This window comes from Synchytrium microbalum (assembly GCF_006535985.1).
Source record: "Synchytrium microbalum strain JEL517 chromosome Unknown SmJEL517_scf0022, whole genome shotgun sequence".
NCBI lineage: Eukaryota > Fungi > Chytridiomycota > Chytridiomycetes > Synchytriales > Synchytriaceae > Synchytrium > Synchytrium microbalum.
The window spans coordinates 297188-317474 of NW_022158371.1; the positions used below are offsets into that span (position 1 = coordinate 297188).

The window sequence follows — 20287 nt, forward strand, 5'->3', positions numbered from 1 at the left end:
AAGTTGGGAGGAGTCGAGCAAACAAAGGCAACAGAGATGTCGATTTGAATGTACATGATTTACGTGATATTTTCATGTCTCAGATCCTCATTCAGCTCGTGTTATTTCAATTTGCTGGGTTTGAGAGTTTGGGAATAGGTGATAGATCACATGGCATCCATCAAAATGAAGTATAGAACTTGCTCTCCGGGCTAAAATATAGTCTCCTACTCTAATTTCCATTTGTCGGGACAACGTCCGACCACACACCTTCCACTTTCCACGTAGTGAATAGGGAATGTTGCAACGGGCCGACGCGAACAAAAACCACGATAGAGAACCTTAATTCATAGACGAACTTACGTTTTGTTGATATTGCTCTATCGCGTTTGTATGTCGCTCAATATTCATGTTAATCGCTTTCAATGTGGGTGATCGATACATCATCATCGATACAAGAGGTTGTCCAACTTTGAGCCTTTTAACAGTGAGATCGTATGGAGCATTTTTGATGCGAACTCTGCTTACTCCAGATCAGATTTGGTGCTTCTCTGTACGTTTGTTAATCACACATTTCATCACACCGACGCAGAGATCGAAGGCGAATAATAACGCGAAGTATTTTCCATAGATCATATCTATGTCTGGTCTATCTCAAAAGGAAGCAGTCCTCTTTTTACGAACTTTGAGGCAGGAGCCTCAGCTAAACAACCTCCTCCAAACATTACAAGCAACCAGTCAAACATTCAACATTAACTTATAAGCCTACAGGCCAAGAATTTACTATGGGAAAAGACGAATTTGGTAAAAGTAGACCAGCTTCTCTTTGTTTCTGTCCTCATACTCGAAGTGCAAACTTAGCACCAATGGATCTCACATCATACATCATTGCGGTTCCAATTCTCTAGGAAGGCAGGTGGCTTCTCCTTACAACAAGTACATGTAAGTCATATTCTCCCTTCTTCAAGTCCTATACTTCTGTGATCCTTGTTGTGTTGTCAAATCATCTCACCATCATAGATTGCACAATGCTATCCATTTACTTCTCGTCTGACAGCAAGACACACCTGTAAGTCAACCAGCTATCTTCTTATATAGTGGCGATATATGCTGTCCTTGCCTTTTGATAGAGTGATCGCATAGTCAAATCACCCCAGTTTTGACAGCCAAACGCACAAGGATGCAAACTCACAAAGATCTGGTACACCTTTACAGAGCTGAATTCAAACTCGCCAATCCGGAGTTGCCCGCCATGAAAGCTACGAAACTGTTCTAGCTTCAGTAAGAAAGCCTAAACTTGTTTTGCTGGTCACTGTTGTCGCAACATTCATATAATATGGGTGAACTGACGCATTCCCACTTTCGTAGTGGAAGAACGCAAAAGAGAATCCAAACAAAGGAGTCAAGACTCGCAGTAGCTCTAAAAAGTAAAAGCTAATGGCTACTCTATAATGTTGGTTACCTATACTTCACCGAAACGAATACTTGTACCCATATATTTTGAAGACAGGGCGTCACGTTTGCTATTTATTTGCTTTGTACTTAGTCGAGGGCATATGGAGTCTGTTTGAAATAAAAACTTCATGTTTATTACTTCACTAGATCTACTTTTTTGCCTTGATAGCAACCATCCGAACTGCTGTTATGCTCAATTGCTAACGACCACCTGGTCGAAAACAATGCGGATACCAAATTGGGTTCTCAAATACATTCTATTGTCTTGCATAATTACTGTTTGTGGCCACAAAGGTGCAAAAAAAGGATACTTCTTGGTGCCGATATGTGGGTGGGCTACTACTAAATGATCATTTCTCATTCGTCATCTTCACCTTCTCCACCATACTCAACGTCATCTCCATCGTCACCAGTCTGAGTCTTGGCTCGTTCTCTGACAGTGTCTGCATATTTGTCCTTTTTAGCTAAAGCATCGGTTTTCTGCTGGAGTTGTTTGGCACGGTTTTCTTCTGCCTTCTTTTCACGTTCAAGAAGCTTTTCTCGTAATTCTTCGGTATCCATATCAGTCTTTTTCGTCAAATTTGCTGGTGGTTGGCGTTTACCGCTACCTGATGATTTCAGAGAGGATTTTGAGTCTAATTCCTGTTGGGTTGGGAAATAAAGGTTGTTGTGAGCTTCATGGTATGAATATTTGTTTCGTTTTTGGTTATGTTTCAAAACGCGAATATGTGTGGAGCAAAAAGCGGATCCTTCATCTTCAAAATGATTTACAAACCTGCCATCTAGCTTCAGCATTGGCCAATTTGCTATTCACATCAACATTAAGCTTGGGAAGAGACTTCTTTATTGATCCGTTGGAACCTGTTGCCTTTTCGTCGAGTGGTATGGTAAATGCTATGCCTTTAGCGGTAGCTGGCCTCATTGGACCTTTAATGTAAACAGATCTGTGAGGACTAGCTTCTAGCAACTAAGAAGAGACGCGCTCATCTTTTCATACCATTCTTTTGTATCGACGGCAGAGCATTCTTTTCAGCCTTCCCAGATTTCTTGGCGTTAATTTCAGCTTTAGTCTCTGGATCTGCTGATTTGTGCTTTGGCACGAGCACCTCCTATATTTTCCAAAAGGACTTCTTTGAATACAGGGCTACTCCTTCATCCCAAGCACTAAGATACAAACCTCCATAGGCGTCACAGTATTAGCAGAAGGTTTTGATCCACCACAACCCATCTTTGAAAGCTACGCGTTCGTTGATACGATATTTGTCTTATTTAAAGCAACTACTGAGTTTGATCTTTGCACAAGCGGAATGAAACGGAGTGGTCACTCCAGATCCTTTTTCAAGGGATTGATTCGGAGATTTTTTGTCACGTGAAGCACGTTACTAATATCTTGAAAAAACTATAAAGACGTCGATACAAAGCTTCATAGCGTGATAATGGACCACCTTGACAGTCCTTGTGGCGGAAACTTGACTGATAATGAAAGCGATAACTGCAGAGAGAACAGGCGAGACTGGAGACAATATAACACAAAGAGATCTTATTGGAATAGAAGAGGATGACAAAGGGAATTGAGGTTGTACATGAAGCATGTTTAATCATCGGCTGTCTTGGTATGATCCGTCAATCGTCGAAATAGTTCGTATCCTGACTTTGAAAGCAGCGAGAGTATGATGACTTGAGCTGTCAGCCTTGGTATACCAACAGCGAAATAGAGTGCTTGTGATATTAGAGAATCGGGCTTGTATACAATCAATCTGTCTAGCAAAGACAGCGTAGTTATGGAAATCACTGCGGTCGATGTTCGTAATGCCACCTTCTTGACGTGAGATCTCAAAACGGGAGTGGATGCCACTATTCGAGCAGCTTGATATGAATACTCGGGTACAAGAAACCAGTGAGTTCCCGTCGATATTCTGGTGAATTCGCCCACGAGGGTAGTGTCTGCTAACAACGACATTGTTGTGACGGAATCTTCATAAACGTCGGGAGCAAATGGGTATCGAGAGTATGAGATACGTGGAGGATCCCACCAAGAGGGGAGTGCCGTTACTAAAAACAGCGAAAATAGATATTGGATGTTGATGATGAACCCATATGCGATGTTATTGATCTAGACAATGACAATCTTGTTCTCACCAAAGCTCGGTAGGGCAGATGCGAGAGCGTATAGTGTTATAGGCAACTCGACTCCATTCTCCAATACGAAGGTTAAAGCGCGATTCATTGGGGCACCACCTAAAAGTTCACGTATGAGTATAAGTAAATTAGTAACTTCAAGAAGACACAAAACATTTAATAATAATAACATTTATTCACTCACGTTGCCGCTATACTGATTTCTTTGTTCACACGTCCCTACTTTTTGTCAAGTTTCGTTCCAAGCAAGCACATTGCCGTCAAACTTGCTGACAGTAAGTAGAGCCTCCTCCACCTTGAGAGCACTTTAAAGACATGGTCATTCTTGAAATCATAGTAGTAGGGTTCTCCATTGCAGCCATCTCGCACGCAATCAAGAAGGAACGCAAGAAAAGGCGAGAACAAGAATTGGCATCAAATGGACAACCACACCAATATTCAGCTCCTAGGACTAATCGAGTCTCTGCATTTTTTGTCAAGAAACAGAGGTAAGTTGCTGCCGAACTACTTCCATTACATTCCGCTCTGTAGAAAGTGCAACATCAACAAAACGTGATATTGACTCATCAATACATCTAGGCCGGCCAGCGTTGTCTACGTAGCAAATGGACGTGGAAGATCAATTCAGATATCCGGAGATCCATCTGAAGCCTTGCCAGCATACTATAGTAATAATGCAGCATCATCGTCAAACACATCACAGCCACAAGCAGGAGACTTGCCACCAGCATACCACACAGTAATCGAATCAGCATCTGACTACCTGATAATCGTCAACACTACCATACCTCTAAACAAATTGAAACTGGTCGTAAACGATTCTGCAACACAACTATCTATCCGTGAAGTCAACTTGACGTGGGATGCACCGCGAGATGCTACGTTGCAAGACATGAGCACCGCATTTTTAGATGATAATCTCTATATATTTGTGCCAAAGATGTTGTGATTTGATTTGTGTGTCTGTATCCCCAACGTGTGTTTATAAGTCGTGTTTTTTTGATGTATACTTGCTTTGAATATAGTATTTTAAGATTGACACGTCTTTCTCTCCCTTTTTCTACATGTACATATTCATTTTTCACGTGAGTTTCGTGTTTTTGACCAACCTCCAAGCATACCCAACAAACAACATCTAACTCAACTGCAAACACAAAAAACGCTTTATACGCTGGTCGTAACTTACGTTTCAAATATCATACCCGACATCTAATCAGCCATGAGTTTCTTTTCCTTTTGCATCATCATTTTGGTCGTTCTTGTTTGGCATTCATCAGCTCAAAATTGTCAGCTTACGGTGCCCGCAAATCCTTTGACTGCTCAAGGGCTTGCTACCCCTTATCTACTCAGTGGAGATGCTACATGCAAGCAAGCCACTATACCAAGCTTCGTCGAGGTATGGTGTACTGCGTCGACGTGTTGCTCATCATTTCATGTTGATGACTTTCAGATATATTAATCATTGAAGTTGACATTCTGATGATTACTGATGATGAATTTATTCATATTTGATCAGGCCACCATTGTCGATACTAAAACTGGGTAAATATAACACGTTTCGGATTGACGGCCAACATGACGTGGCATTCCTGATCATCTCTCGATCTTGGATAGCGCCCTTTCTGTGTACAATCCTCTCGTCATTGACATCAACACAAAACCTGGAATTCCACCTGTTGTTCCAAACCTTGCTACTGGTGCTGTCGTTGGGATCTGGTTTGGAACGGTGAGATTGCAATTGACCTGAATGACTCATTTGATTGTGTTCTCAATGTGCCTCAATCCGTCATCGTTGTTGCTCCTTGCGTCATCAATCGTTGGAACTTAGAATGCAGCCACCATAACATTGATTAATCCCTCCAATTGTTCCTATGATGAATGGGAATGAAGGCACAGTCAATGTCACATTCAATATTTGAATCAGATGCTTTTGTGATTTTCAACAAACACAACTTTTGCTTCACTTTGAATCTCAAAATGTGTGGTAAAAGAGGATCTAGTTGTGATGATGCATTACAATATGTGCAAAGGAATAGGTAGAAAAAAGTACAATAGATTACGGCCACGAAACGTAGATCCAGCTAATATCGTGTAGCGACAGCATTAGGAGGACTCAATGAGGGATGATTGAACCCGTTATTCAAGGTTCCACCATTCAAGGTTCCGCCATTCATGGTTCCGTTCAGTGTACCATTCGAAGGGCCAACCCCAGATAGGAAACCCTGCGGAGGAAGTCCATTGATGTTTTCGACATCTTTCATATTATATTCGGTCCCCATTTTACCGAAAGAGCGTCGTTTCCTTACAGCCAAACAAAATGATATCTACAAAAAGGAGTTAGCAAAACTTTAATTTTGGCAGCAACGCTTTAACGTTTCACATACCCAGCTGAACGCGCCAAGAATTGAAACAATGCAGCTCGTTAGGCCTCCTTCTAACAGATTGTTTCCTGAACTGCCGACTCCTATAGCATCACACAAATTATATGTCTGGCCTCCAGCGCCAAATATAAAGTATGATGAACACGAAAATGAGGCCATGAGACCCACTAATGCATTCACTGCAGCTGTCGCCCATAAACCTGAATTGTGCTGATGTTAACGAAACCGAGTTGTCAGTCGGACAGCCACGAATTTTGCTTACCAGTCATAATGACAACGAGCCCGCCCTCTAATATCTGAACTATTTGTTGATCGTCCACAAGCTTCTCTCGAGGCAGCAGGCCCATCTTTCTAGCAAGCATACTAGTGCCAATCATTGTCGACACCACTAGACCGACACATCCCACAGCTACCAGCAAATCGCAGGGTGCGACGTAACTCATTAAATTCTCAGTGTAATAGCCTCCGTACTTATGCAAACTGCAAAACTGTCCGGGAGTGTTGAAGAATAACGACCTCGAGTTTGCAAGCGCAGCGGACCCGAGAGATGGTATCGATGCAAATGTGGCGTATGAGGTACCGATTAAAGCTGCACTAAAGATCTAATATAGTAAAAGGGTAAGACTCCTGCAATGTACCAAGTGAGTCACACCGAGCTTTACCATATGGAGTGCTAAAAACAAGTTCCGTTCATGCTGTGGCGTTATCCAGTTTCCTAGGACTGTCATTGCGGTTCCTGAATGGGTCGTAAAACAAGACGCAGCTTGAATAAGATGTTGTTTTGTACGTTGACTACTTGTGAATGCAAACTCCGACGAGAAGCTCGAATGAGAATCGTAAAACTTACAATTTCAAGGTAGGCTTCGGGATTTACTATCTTAAGTACTTGTTTTGTATCGTCCACAGATATTCAACGGTGGACATGTGGCACCAGGAAGCTCCTAGGTGAGGTGAGCAAAGTTGAGCCTTTCCTTCGATTTTTCTTGTCTTGATTCGATAAAATCAAAGAAAAAAGTGCAGTGTTTCGGGTCAAGTGTTATTACCATTCCTTGTTGACACTCTGAAAACCAGGTCAACGTAATAGAAACTTGAAGCAAAATGTCTAGTGAAACTGGTCAAGAGCTAACCGAAGTTCGAGCTGGGTACGGTCCCAATCCGAGCTTCACACTGTTGCTGCAAACATCAGAAAGTAACCAAACACATTTTCCATTCTAGACATGAGCTCGACTTGGGCAAGCTTACTGAATACCTCACTGCGAACATGAAAGTAAGAGGTCCCCTGAAGATCATGCAGTTTGAAGGTATGTGCTTCAAAATTCAAGTTTGATCTGCCTTTTTGAGCACCAAACACGACCATGATCTCATCAAACTGTAAACACCCCTTTTCTGTTGTAAGGTGGTCAGTCAAATCCTACCTACAGTATCCACGATGCCGAGTAAGCGAGAAATTACCACCGACCGCTACAACAACTTGGAAACTCACACTTTTCGGAATTATTAGTGGCAAGAGATATGTAATGAGGAAGCAACCCCCAGGCGATCTTGCCAACCCATCTGCTCATCGTGTCGATCGCGAGTACACTATTTTGGAGGCCTTGTCTACAAAGACAAACTTGCCAGTTCCCAAAGTTTACGTTCTGTGTAAAGATCCAGGTGAGCCAAACACAGCACTTTTGAGGAATGGTTAATTCATTGCTTTCATCTCCAAAAAGCTCCATACACTGACTTCTAACTGTTAAATTCTCCAATGCCTGTAGCTATCGCCGGAAAGCCCTTCTACATTATGGAGTACTGCGAAGGCCGTATCTTTGCTGGAGTTTTCGGCCCCTTCTCCAAGGCCATTGGTCCAGTTGTCCCAGACAAGAACGCATACGCCTAGTAAGTTTCATCACTTCCATCTGGACTACGCGACTAAAAAAGCTCATCTGGAAAATTTATGTACAGCTACCACGAGCTCCTCGACACTCTCGCAGCCTTCCATAAAGTCGACATCAACGCAGTCGGTCTAGGAAACTATGGAGCCAAAGGAAAATTCTACGAACGTAGTATAAACCGTTTTGCCGACATTACCAGGATTCAATCTCAAGCTCGTGATATCCGAACTGGCGAGAAAATCGTACAGATTGCTCGTCTTGATGACATTGTTGCTTGGATGAGGCGTAACTTGCCTCCAGATGAAAACACCCTGGTTCACGGTGATTACAGAGTATGTGTGAACTCTTACTATGGTTTTGTAGATGAGTTAAACTGACTCGCTCATTATAGTTGGGCAATGTAATCTTTGACAAGACTGAACCCAAGCTTATTGCTATACTGGATTGGGAACTCAGTACCACTGGACATCCAATTTCAGACTTGTTGGTCTGCTGTGGTCAGTTCTTGAATGGATCTGCACCAGGACATCCATCATTCGAGTACTTGCTCCAGTACTATTGCAAAAAGGTCGGAAGACCTTACCCAATCCCATACTGGGATTTCTTCACTGCCTTTAATACTTGGAGAGTAAGTCACTGCCGTGTAGTCGAGTTACAGTGGCTTGTGAATGTTGTGGTTTTTTCTCCCATGGGGTCTAACAATTGAGTTTCTTTTCTATTAGGGCGCTGTAATTGGACAAGGAATCGCCATGCGATACGCCTTGGGTCAAGCCAGTTCGCAAAGTGCAGGTAACTGAACGGTTAAATGTCCAGTGTCACTTGTTTTTTTACTAAATCTTAAAATCTTGCAAATTAGGCCTATGGGCTGCAACCATCGGGCCATCAATCGACAAGGTCTTGGCCATCGTCGACCGTGGAGACTTGTACCCGGACAAGCCAAAGATGTAGACAAGAAACACTCGACACATACTTTTGTTTTTCGGACCAAATAATAAAATTCATGGCTTCAGTGACATTTTGATCTTTATTTTTTTTGGGAGCAGAGTGCACCAGCAACTAATTTCTGTTAACGCAATACGACTACAGCGTTTATAACTTTACTGGAATAATAGGCTTTGGACCAGCTCCTTGAGGAAGGCCAGCAAGTGCTTCACTGTCTAATGCGACCTTCATGTAAATCGATTGACTCATCAACTAATGGAGAAGAAAGAGAGATATTGTTAGAATTAACGTGAACCGGCCGTAGGCGATTTTTTGTGCCCTTTACCGAAGTTTCACCAGCCAATCGCTTCCTGTATACTGAAGCACGGATAGCATTGACGACCTTATCCTTTGGTGCAGCAAAGGCGGCCATATCAATCAATTCACAAGCGACAGCCAAGTTCGGTTCTTGTTCAGCAACTTTGGCCATCGCGACTGGTCCACCAGCCAGTTTTGCAAGAGCGGTTCCAAGGTCGGCGCTCTTTGGTGGTTTCAAATGTGACGGGACTTGGTCGTACCATCCTATAAATATCGTGACGGTGATTAGTGAGAGAGCAAAAAATTCGACTTTGGTGTTGTAATTACTACAATAAAGAAACATACCTGCATAACGCCTCCACAAGTTCTGCAAAATGAATACAGGCTCATCGTACGTGACTCTCAAATAGGGTCGAGCGATAAGATCAGGTGGTAATTCCAAGGTTGTAACGATTTCATTCAGGGTTTTGCCACTGTTGATACCCTCCATTCCGTGTTTGCAAACCAAGGTTAAGAGTAAGGCTGTTTCGGTAAGTGCTCGATGGACGTTTGCTTTTCCGAAACTATGACAACGGGAAAGGGATGTGAGTTAGCATGAGGGTGAGAAGCTCCTTGTTCAAGGAAATCTTACATTGGAACGCCATGACCCGGGAAAAGGAAGGCTGCATCCAAAGCATCCATTTTCAGCATTGCAAGTGCCCACTCGATTGGATATCGTTGGACTTTTTGAGGGTTACCACAGTTTGGTGTGGCCCAAATGAACAAGTCGCCAGTGCAGATAGCGCCAATATGAGGCATGTAGACCTATACAACACAAGAAAAAGTGTTCAACAAAAATCCTGAAAGCAGCTACGACTGTCTTTTGATCACTTACCCAAGTAGAATCATCGGTCTCACCCTTATCGTGGTGCAGCTTGAACTTGATGCCACCGATAGTCATTTCGTGATTCTCACGGTATGTGACATCAGGGTAGACGTATTTCGTGGGCCATGGGAGGTGGCGTCTGAATTGTACACTGTTGATATGGGTGTTGTAGCCCATCTATTTTGTTACAGAGAGATGCAATCGTTTAGATGCAAAAAAACCCACGGGCAGAGTGTATTCATAACGTACTGTCATCTTGTATCGATCAAATCTAGCAGCAACATTCTCATGAGCGACAACTTGAATCTTAGGATGTCCAGGTTCAAGTAATGGGAAGTCGTGAGCGGCACCAATGTGATCTACAACATGGGACCTGATGAGTTCTTTCTTCAATGCGGATCATCCTGTCCAAACTTGCCTATGTGCCCATGCGTGTAGATAATCGTATGAATAGGCTTTGAGGAGAATGATCGGATGGTTTTGTGAAGTTCCTGTTTGAGAGATCCCAAGCTTGCTTTCAGTACTTGTGTGTTGAAACACTGGCACGTTTGCCAAACACCAACCTTTTGGATCATAGAATTCTCAATAACACCACCATCAATCAACACTAGACCAGCAGCAGTGTCGACTACAGTACAGCACGCCATAGTGTCTGTGCAAAAAAAGCCGATTAAATGAAGCACAACGTAAAGTTCAAATAACGCTTTTCGAGAAAACATACATATAAATGTAACTCGTCCGACACCTTTTGGGCCATAGTGTTGATGCAGTACGATACCTTTATCATCTAAAATTCTGTTTGAATAGGTGATGTAATGAGAAAACACGATGCCAATTGTTTCTACCAAAAACAGCACTGACAAACGAAATACGTACCTAGCTCCAGCATTGACTTGCGTAGTTCCAACAAGAGCTTCTTCTCCATCTAGATACCGCTTGGCGAGTCTGGTAACGGGACCTAAACGTAAAAATCACGCAACGTCAATGAACTTTCCAGTTGTTTTACTTAAGTGATCGCAATACGGTCAAAGAGTAGAACGTACCGTCCATAGGATATTGCTCCATGGTTGCTTCTTCTCTGCTTCAAGTGGACTGATGCAGCTGTTCGCTCGTAAAATACGCTTTCAGTCCAACTCCACGACGAAATGTTACACACGTACAAATCCTTCAACTTCTACCGGTAACGTTCTTAAAAGAGTTTGTGAATTAGAGGGTACATAATTTGGGTTATAGTTTGGCAGGTTGAGGAGAAGGAGGTTCGTCCCCTTCTTCCAATCCTGCAATTTCCTCACTGTCACGAGCTGCCTTCCTACAAACGAGTGAATTCAATGGGTAAGTATTTGCCTTTCAAAGGGGGAACAATACACAACCACGTACGCGTATATCGACTGTGTCATCAACTGGGTGTGAAAGGCATGTTAGCACCATAATTACTCGACAGTTTGTCAGGTTCACAAGCAAAAAACATACCGCAGTTTCACCCATAAGCCTCTTACGGTACACATGAGCACGGATAGTATGTACTGCCTTGTCAGTGGGTGCCGCGTAAGCAGCATAATCAACAAGGGCACAAGCAACGGCCAAGTCAGATTCCTTTTCAGCTGATTTGGCGAGAGCAAGTGGTCCTCCACTTAGTTTGGCAAGAGCAGCACCAAGTTCAGCATTCTTTGGTGGCTTCAAGTGGGAAGGCACCTGGTCGTACCATCCTGTAGTATCACTGAACGGTCAGACGATAGAAAGCAATGAACGATACATCCATGAGAGTCATACACCATACCTGCGTATCGTCTCCACAAGTTCTGGAGAATGAATACAGGCTCATCGTATGTCACCCTCAGATAAGGTCGAGCAAGAAGATCAGGTGGCAATTCCAAAGAAGTGACAATCTCATTCAAAGTCTTGCCACTGTTGATACCCTCCATCCCATGTTTGCAGATCAGAGTCAGCAATAGAGCTGTTTCTGTGAGTGCACGATGAACGTTGGGTTTTCCAAAACTACATAATAAACTATCGTCAAGTTCCTGTCTGCGAATTGAACTTTCAGCAATTCTTACATTGGAACTCCATGGCCAGGGAACAAATAAGCAGCATCATGCTTGTCCATTTTCAGCATTGCGAGTGCCCATTCGATGGGATATCGTTGAGCTTTTTGTGGGTTACCACAGTTTGGCGAAGACCATACAAAGAGGTCACCAGTGCAGATGGCACCAATATGTGGCATGTAAACCTAAACGTTGACCTACGATTTAGGAAACCGGCTCCCAACAAAGCAACCGACAGTGTTTCATCTCTCACCCAAGTAGAATCATCAGTCTCTCCTTTATCATGGAACAGCTTGAATGTGATTCCACCAATAGTGATATCCAGATTATCTTTGTATGTCAAGTCTGGATATGCAAACTCGGTTGGGAAGGCGACTGGGTGACGGAATTGGACTGAATTGATTTTGGAGTTGTATCCAGCCGTGAATTTGTATCTGTCGAATCGTGGAGCAACGTTTTCGTGTGCTATAACTCTAATCTTTGGATGATCAGGTTCTTTCGTTTTGATTCCAGCGACTATTCCTATGTGCTATATGTAAAGCAGGTGTGAGTTGAGGATCATGTAAGTCAGCAATAACACCGGATTTCCAATAGTGCCGAAATCAGCAATGGGTTGTAGGATACCTACATCAACGTGACCGTGGGTGTAGATCACTGAATGAATTGGCTTTTTAGAGAAAGACCTGATTGTGTCGACTAGTTCGCTTTGCAAGATGGGACCCATAGCTCCACCATCAATCAAGACCAAACCTATGGCGTGAAAATGTAAGTATGGGACGCCAAGTTCATGCATAAGAGCTTCTTTGAGACAATAGCCATATGTCTTTTGGATGCGTGACATACCAGCAGACGTGTCGACCACCGTGACATTCGCAAAGGTATAGATGAAAGTCACACGTCCCACGCCTTCTGGCCCAACGTGTTCAAACAAGTTTAGACCATTGTCATCTTGTACGCGGGCAAAAGCGTGAACCTGAACCGTGAAAGTAAGTGTCGGTTGATGTTAGTGATGTTGGTTGATGTTAGTGATGTTGTCAACGCATTTCATCAAAAAAAGTCATACGACATAAGGGATAGTACAATTGAGGTCTTTAAACTCGGAGCATGCGACTTTAACGACGATTAACTCTCCACTGCGAACTTACTTGGGTAGTTTGGACCAATTCAGCTTCACCATCCAAAAATCGTTTAGCCAAGTCTTTAACTACCCCCATCTTGTATAGATCTGATATTCAACACAAATGCAATACTGGAGCTCACAAAGGCCGAGTACAACAATTGCCTGGAAAACCACGAAAACTCACGATTCAGTAAAACGAGCAATGTAGCACAACTGGGCACCACATCATCCATCGAAAAGGCCCTACTTTTACGGAACGTTTTCAGTTCTTTATTGCTCCAAGCGCACCTATAATAGATTGAATAGATTTGCGAAAATCACGTCTTCACCGCCTTGTTCGTCTTGGTCCAGCGTGAGTTGATTGCACATTACATCAGTTGCTTCATTGCGGAACGAACAAGACAGGATCAGTCGCCAATACGCTTTCAATACGTGTAAATCACATACAGCCTCCTACTAAAGTACTGCATCTACTCTGGATTAAACCGGTACACTCCGCAGAACAAGACACATACTCCGTCCATTCATTGTCACAATCAACCCAGTAATGTAGCGATGGCTGAAAGGGAGCAAGAAGGAGGATCAGTCCCATTTGCAAAGCCCCCATCGGGACCACGTCCTGCATTCACTCGTAGTCGTCATTCCTCGCAAACAACTGACTCGAAGTCTTCAAATCAATTACTTGGTGAACAGAAACAGCATGGGAGTGGAGGCGTAGATCAGAATGCTACAACATCAGAGACATTTACAACCACGGCACAACCAAACGAACGACGACGATCTCGCAATACTACTCAAAATCATGACCATTCTAATGGTGGGAGTAGGAATCAATCATCGATGAACGTGGACATACCGTCCCTTTCCATGCCCTCGCTCGAGAGAATACGGTCTAGGCCAGATGCCAATGATACAGAATCAGCATATACGTCTGATCGGCCACCATATATACCCTCATCGTCAAACAATAATCTTGGCCAACCAAACCCACAACAAATGAGCAAAAATTCGTCGAGAGCCTCATCTACATTATCTGCATCACGTATTGTCATCGCTGGACGGAAACGCACGTTATCTAGAGGTGTCGTTTCTGCAGGTGGACCAAGTCAAACGAGTGTAGACGATGATGAGCGGCCAGTGAGATCTAGGTCCGCAAACCAGTCGTCATCGCAACCTACTTATGGTATAGAGAGTCGCAGTACTAGTGCACTGTCACAGGGATCCTCATTGACAAGCACGAGTCGGTTACCTAGTACTGCCGATAGACCCGTGCTTCATATTTATCCAAGAAAGCAAATGGTGGGTAGATCGCAGGCTTCTCTAGCAACTACCAAACCTCCACCTGCCAATAATTCGAACGCAGTATCAATATCCCATATTAGTAAATCAGTGTCTGGATCAGGATGGACACAACAATCATCTTCAGGCAATGTCGAAAACCACAACAGCTCATCACACGGTGGAAGTGGATCAAACAAGATTCATAAATCAAGATCCACTATAGTAGGTTCCAAGTCAACTTTTTCCGTCGGCAGATCAAGATCCATGGCCAGAGTGAATGGAATGACATCGTCTCGTAGCATGGCATTAAATAATAGAGATCCAACGACTATGGGTGGTATCATGACACCCTTCAAAAATAGAGCCCCGAGCTCATCTTCCGTAAGGCCACAAGACGAATCTGTACATAGTATAACGTCAGGATCAGCTCCAGCTCAAACTACACCAATAGTACCAACATCACAACATGACAGCAAGAAAGAGTTGAGTTGGGTAGCTCCAGATCGACAAACTGAAGAACCAGAATCATCTGAAGCTACCTCAGAAGACGATGACGACGACAAATACGTATCTGAAGGGTATGCGAACGCACGACGACCTTCCATAATAGGAGCTAGAACACGCCGTCTTTCAGCAGCCTCTTCAAACTCTCGAACCCACTTCTCTGGACAACGACGTGTCTCAACTGGATCTGCTCCAAGACGTGTATCCACTGACTCGAATCAAAGACGTCTCTCATCAGATTCTGGGAGAGGAGTCCCCTTCCAACGTGATGAAAACACGTCACCAGTCACACCTTCAACGGCCGTTAACGAAATCCAGCCAGACTCGTTGGCACCTCCCGGAGCAGTAGAAAGACAAATATCAAATGTGTCTCAACTAGGCCCGATAGATGACTCGTATCGAGATAATCCTGAGTATTATGAATATCTGATGCTTTGTCAACGACATGCTAGCTCGAATTTTATTACAAAGATTGGATCTAGTGAGGTTGTTTACGAGGAGGAAGGGATTGTACCCAAGATGGTGGGGCCTTATTTGCTTGGTGATCAGATTGGGAAAGGTATATCTACATGCAAAATATCTACATTGGAAACTACTAATACTAACTATGTTGTATCTTTAGGCTCATTTGGTAAAGTCAAGGAAGGTCTATGCTCAGAAACACTTCAAAGAGTGGCTGTCAAGATCATTAACAAGAAACGTTTGCGGAAGGTTCAGAATGGTGTTGAGAACGTTATTAGGCAAGTCATTGTCATGCATCTCCGTTGCTGGTTCCTTTTTTTGTCTTTGCTTATCTCCACGATTAGCAAAAGAATCACAGATACTGATGAGCTCGCTGATTCAAATAGAGAGATCAAACTGCTGCGACGTCTCAAGCACAAGAACTGCATCACGCTCATCGACGTATATTGCAAAGTAGAAGATGACGAAGGTTTCAACAGTTTCTTTCCCTGGTATCAAGAAATTGAAGAAGAACCGATAATATGGAAGTACGATGATGGCACTGAAGTAGAGAAGAGTGCTGAAGTGCTGAAATGGTATATGGTGTTTGAGTACTGTCCATGTAGCTTGCAAATGTTGATTGAGCATGATGGGAAGCTGACTGCTGAGAGAGCCAGAGGGTATGAGATTTGATCGATTCATGTTTCGAATGGGGATTTTTTTGTGGCTGACAATGTTTGATCTGTTAGATTCTTTGTTCAACTTATGGAAGGTTTAGCATACCTTCATTCTCAAAGCATTGTTCGTAAGTTGATGATGCCGATGATGCAAAAAATGAATGGAGAAAGCTATGATGGATGATTTCTGACTCTTTTTTTTGGCACAGATCGTGATATCAAACCCGGAAATCTCTTAATTACTACTGATGGAACACTTAAACTAACGGATTATGGAATTATGGAAGAGTTTTCACCTTATGAAGCTGGTGATTTGATGACGACTACATTCGCAGGAACACATCAATTTTTGAGTTCTGAGATTGCGGCAGGTGCTACGATATTTTCTGGAACGAAAGGTATGTGTGTTGTAGTATGTGTTCGTCTGATCTTTTGGCAGTTTGCTATCCCTGTTCGGGTTTGAATGAACTTTTTTCGCTGGTTAGTGGATATATGGGCTTGCGGAGTTACTTTGTATAATATGGTCACAGCTCGTTATCCATTCGAGTTCCCACTGGATGGAACTCTGATGGGGCTGTATCAGAATATTATAGAGGCTGAATGGCAAACACCACCAGAAGTTGATGCCGAGTTGAATGACTTGCTTCGTGGTATTTATCGTCTAACCTTCCTTTTTTGGTTGCCGCCTACCTCTTACGTCAAATTTAACTTCTTGTTAGGTGTACTGAGAAAAGATCCAGATACACGGATGACAATACCTGAAGTACTTGATCACGGCTGGTGTATTTCAGGAGAATCCAAGTTCTCTTCTCGTGCACCACCAGCTATCCTTGCATACCCTGTAATCGATGACAATCAAACCACCAGCCGCAGCAATACCGTTGCAGACGATGATTTATCAACAGCTTATAATAGCAGTAGCAATAACCCATCACCTGCTGGTAATAGTCGACCAACGCTACGCCCCATATCCGAAATTCGAGATTCACAAACTGATGAAAGCCATCGCCATTCATCTGGAACTGCATCAGGAAACGGATTTGCGAGTAGCAATGGTGGATTAACGTCGCCGAAACTAAACTCTTCAGCAAGTGATTCACGATCGGCAAACAATAGTACTAGTGGTGGAGTACGTATATCATCAGACGCTTTAGACGATGAAAAATCACGCACACATACCCTTCTTGAAAATGGAGGAACAACAACAAGCCCATCTGTATTGTCATCCGGTGCGCCATCATCCAAAGCCGAGTTTGCCAAGACGGGACATTCACGGGCATGGACTGGATCTCGTGGACAGATTGTAGAGCCTACTGAGACGACTTTGATACCGTATTTGGATATATTGTATGCCGCAGAGATTGAGGGGGAATTGGATTCTAGTGGTACGATAGGTGATTTGTTGGGTGTTGAGAAGAGTAAGAAGACTAAAGGTGGTGTCAAGAATTGGTTTATGGGTGTGTTTAAGAGGCCGCCGAGACGGAAGAGTTCGCGCACTGGGATTAAAGGGCGGTGAATTTGAACTTTGTTGTATATAGTATTATGTTGTAGTAATAAGTTGAGACTCGAGAACTAATACTATAATCCATAATCGCAAACACCAAGACTACGATGTTGCAAATTCGCGTTTGAAGCCGCAAGAAAACCGCCGGAGACACCCAAAACCATTGCACTTTTGTCCATTTTCATGCTTTTCAATATATCAACATACATGACATGACACCCTTCTACTCTCTCAGACCTTTTTATGCAGCCTTTTCCTTTACAAGGGGTTCACGATGATACATCCAAAGCAAACACACAAGCAAAAACCCAATCATCAGACTAAAGCTATTCACATAATACGGATTAGCAGCAGCAATAAATCTCGGGTACTCGTCATGCCTGAATGGTCTTATAGGTACAGTATCAGAAGCCAAGAGCCACGTCAATCCATGTCGTTTATAATCTACTTTGAATGTGAATACGCCGTATACGTCTGGTAGTTGGAAGGTTGCTTCATAGTATTGTGCATCTGGGTATGCGGATGGTGTGTGTGATGTTGTTGGTTTGAGGGGTATGCGGACGTATGGGTCAATCATTATTGCTTCGAGGAGAAGGTCATTGGTTGTGAAGGGTTTCCATTCGTCGGATTCGTATTTGGAAATGTCGATTTCGTATGTCTATGGGTGTGTTTATATAATGAGTTAGAGGTTAGCGGTTGTCAATAGTTGTTACAAAAAGGTCAGCGAGCTACGTTTTGGCTTGGAAAAAACGACGGCCAGGGATCAACCCACAATTTACATAGTACGTACAAAGTAGTCCTTGATCCTGTACGTAGGACCTTGATGATATGTTCCTAATTGTTGAGTTCCATTCTTTTCATGGTGACAGAATTTGCGGACCTTGAGAACACCCTTTTCATGGAAGGCCCATTTAGTCAATTCAATAGCGAATTGAGCATTACCGACCGGTTTCCTACGTTCGTTTGCATGAAGTCAGCTGTTGCGTTCGTCATAGTCCGAAAGCATAGATTCAAGTTACTTTTTTGCCACCGACATACCCATCAACCTTAGCATCCCAAAGCTCGTCCGAAAACATGAGAGCGGATCCAGCAAAGATGACTCTAGCATTATTCCTAGCTTGTAGAGCAGACACCAACACATTATTGGTCCCTAGCACAGAAGACGCATCCACACCGCCATCTTTTACACCAGTATACGATGAAGCAGAGCCAGTCAATACAGGGATAATAAACGGATTACGACCCGTCAATCGATGTCCTACACCTTCAAACAGTATAGTTGAAGCTGTGATTGATGATGGTAGTATATGTGGGTTGGCAATGTAGTGTGATGACGTGATTCTAGCTGGATTTTCTGTTATGGGAGACGAGAATGCATCGAGTACGTTACGACCAGGTTCGTCAAAGTCGGCAGAGAATTCGAGGGCCAAGTCTCGAAGAGTTTCGGATATGGAGGTTGAACCTGCTACGAGGACGTTTCCCCCGGCATTTACGTATTCGATGATTGCACCGACTGTTAAGTCGTTTCCGTATGCTATATATTTTGTAATTGTTGAAGTGTCAGTGCTAGTTTGGGTTGACATGAATTGTCAAGAGCCGAGACAGTTATGAGCACCTACATTCAGCTTCAGATGATAGTATAATCAAATGATCAGCAACCTTTTCTTCATATTTTATTAAAGCCAGTGATGAGTCAGTGGCAGCTTTGGTTGTAATTGAGAAGCCTCGTTCTAGTAGAGATTGATGTTGGTTGATGGGAGCAATGTGTGAGCAAACGGCAAGCTTAGTACCAACACGGACACCACCAATAACATCAAATACACAATGTGATAATACATATGCACGTACGAGATAATGATTGAGTGAATTTAGAATATTTTGAATTCGAGTCCTTGACGTCGTTCAAAATCATCAATACACGCTGTCCTTGAGCTGACTTGGCATGCGAGTAGCATATCGTGCAGATCAGCAGTGACAATACGATATACAGCCTCATCCTTGCTTGCTTCCTATATAGGCCAACAATTACAGATGCTTGGATTGCATTGAGGAGGAAACCTGATGTTTACGCAGGAATTGGTGAGTTAGGCATTTATTACGCGTATTTTGATAATTGACTTGCTACCTAGCTAGTAGCTATGAAGTACGAAGCTACACGACATGCAATTGAGCTCCAAAGACAGTGCAAAATGTGTTGCTGACGCGTATGATGTTATAGGAGAGGCTGTGATTTAGAAATTGGCAATGTCGCAAGCTTACTACAGATTTGTCTTCACTGTATCACTAACGACGGTCTCTCAATACTCAACCTCAAACACTCATCGAGATCACCAAATTTGGATTAGCTGACCCAAAGTGAGGGCTGTGACCCAAAGAGAAGGTAATGACTACAAAAAGTCCCCGATATGCTTCATCAAATTCAACGTGCCTCAAGATCAGTTGTTTCTCTCTGTCTTGGGACTATGAATCTCAAAAATTGCAATCATTGGAAGTTTCACGCAAGTCGACCTTGTTCCTGACCTCTTGCTCCCTACTATAGATCTAACCTATCTCCTTGAAAAAGGACCTCCCTCTTATCTGGACTATTTCCTCAGTTGTGGACCTTTTGGTATGTGTTGCGCCTTAAAGAAAACGTCGATGAATTGATGTGGAGTATCGGAAGAGTTGAATCCGAAAGGAACGATGTTGTATATGTCCTTGTAGCCATTCTGTAGTCTGTCATGAATGACGCAAAACCCTGATCAAGCCGTTTGCAACATCCATAGGAAGTAACACTTCCACCCTTA

The 20287-nt window shown here is 43.1% G+C and overlaps 4 protein-coding genes across 4 annotated transcripts; 2 read left to right on the plus strand and 2 right to left on the minus strand.

Moving 5' to 3' along the window:
* Positions 1-1791: 1791 nt before the first annotated feature.
* SmJEL517_g03878 (uncharacterized protein) lies at positions 1792-2662 on the minus strand (the record flags this gene model as incomplete). Its single annotated transcript, XM_031169806.1, has 4 exons — positions 1792-2076; positions 2210-2361; positions 2432-2543; positions 2612-2662. The coding sequence occupies 4 exons, from the start codon at positions 2660-2662 to the stop codon at positions 1792-1794; spliced, it is 600 nt and encodes a 199-aa protein (XP_031024238.1).
* Positions 2663-7052: 4390 nt separating this feature from the next.
* Positions 7053-8776, plus strand: SmJEL517_g03879 (uncharacterized protein; the record flags this gene model as incomplete). Its single annotated transcript, XM_031169807.1, has 9 exons — positions 7053-7096; positions 7170-7255; positions 7351-7390; positions 7456-7607; positions 7712-7832; positions 7899-8160; positions 8220-8456; positions 8551-8617; positions 8685-8776. The coding sequence occupies 9 exons, from the start codon at positions 7053-7055 to the stop codon at positions 8774-8776; spliced, it is 1101 nt and encodes a 366-aa protein (XP_031024237.1).
* Positions 8777-13649: 4873 nt separating this feature from the next.
* SmJEL517_g03880 (uncharacterized protein) lies at positions 13650-17513 on the plus strand (the record flags this gene model as incomplete). The annotated part of the gene is made up of 7 exons (XM_031169808.1): positions 13650-15438; positions 15502-15642; positions 15700-16000; positions 16070-16125; positions 16207-16395; positions 16483-16647; positions 16717-17513. 7 exons carry the CDS (start codon positions 13650-13652, stop codon positions 17511-17513), a joined length of 3438 nt encoding a protein of 1145 aa, XP_031024303.1.
* Positions 17514-17742: 229 nt separating this feature from the next.
* Positions 17743-19497, minus strand: STT3 (dolichyl-diphosphooligosaccharide---protein glycotransferase; the record flags this gene model as incomplete). Its single annotated transcript, XM_031169809.1, has 5 exons — positions 17743-18159; positions 18292-18454; positions 18540-19035; positions 19121-19231; positions 19350-19497. 5 exons carry the CDS (start codon positions 19495-19497, stop codon positions 17743-17745), a joined length of 1335 nt encoding a protein of 444 aa, XP_031024304.1.
* Between the last annotated feature and the right edge of the window lie 790 nt (positions 19498-20287).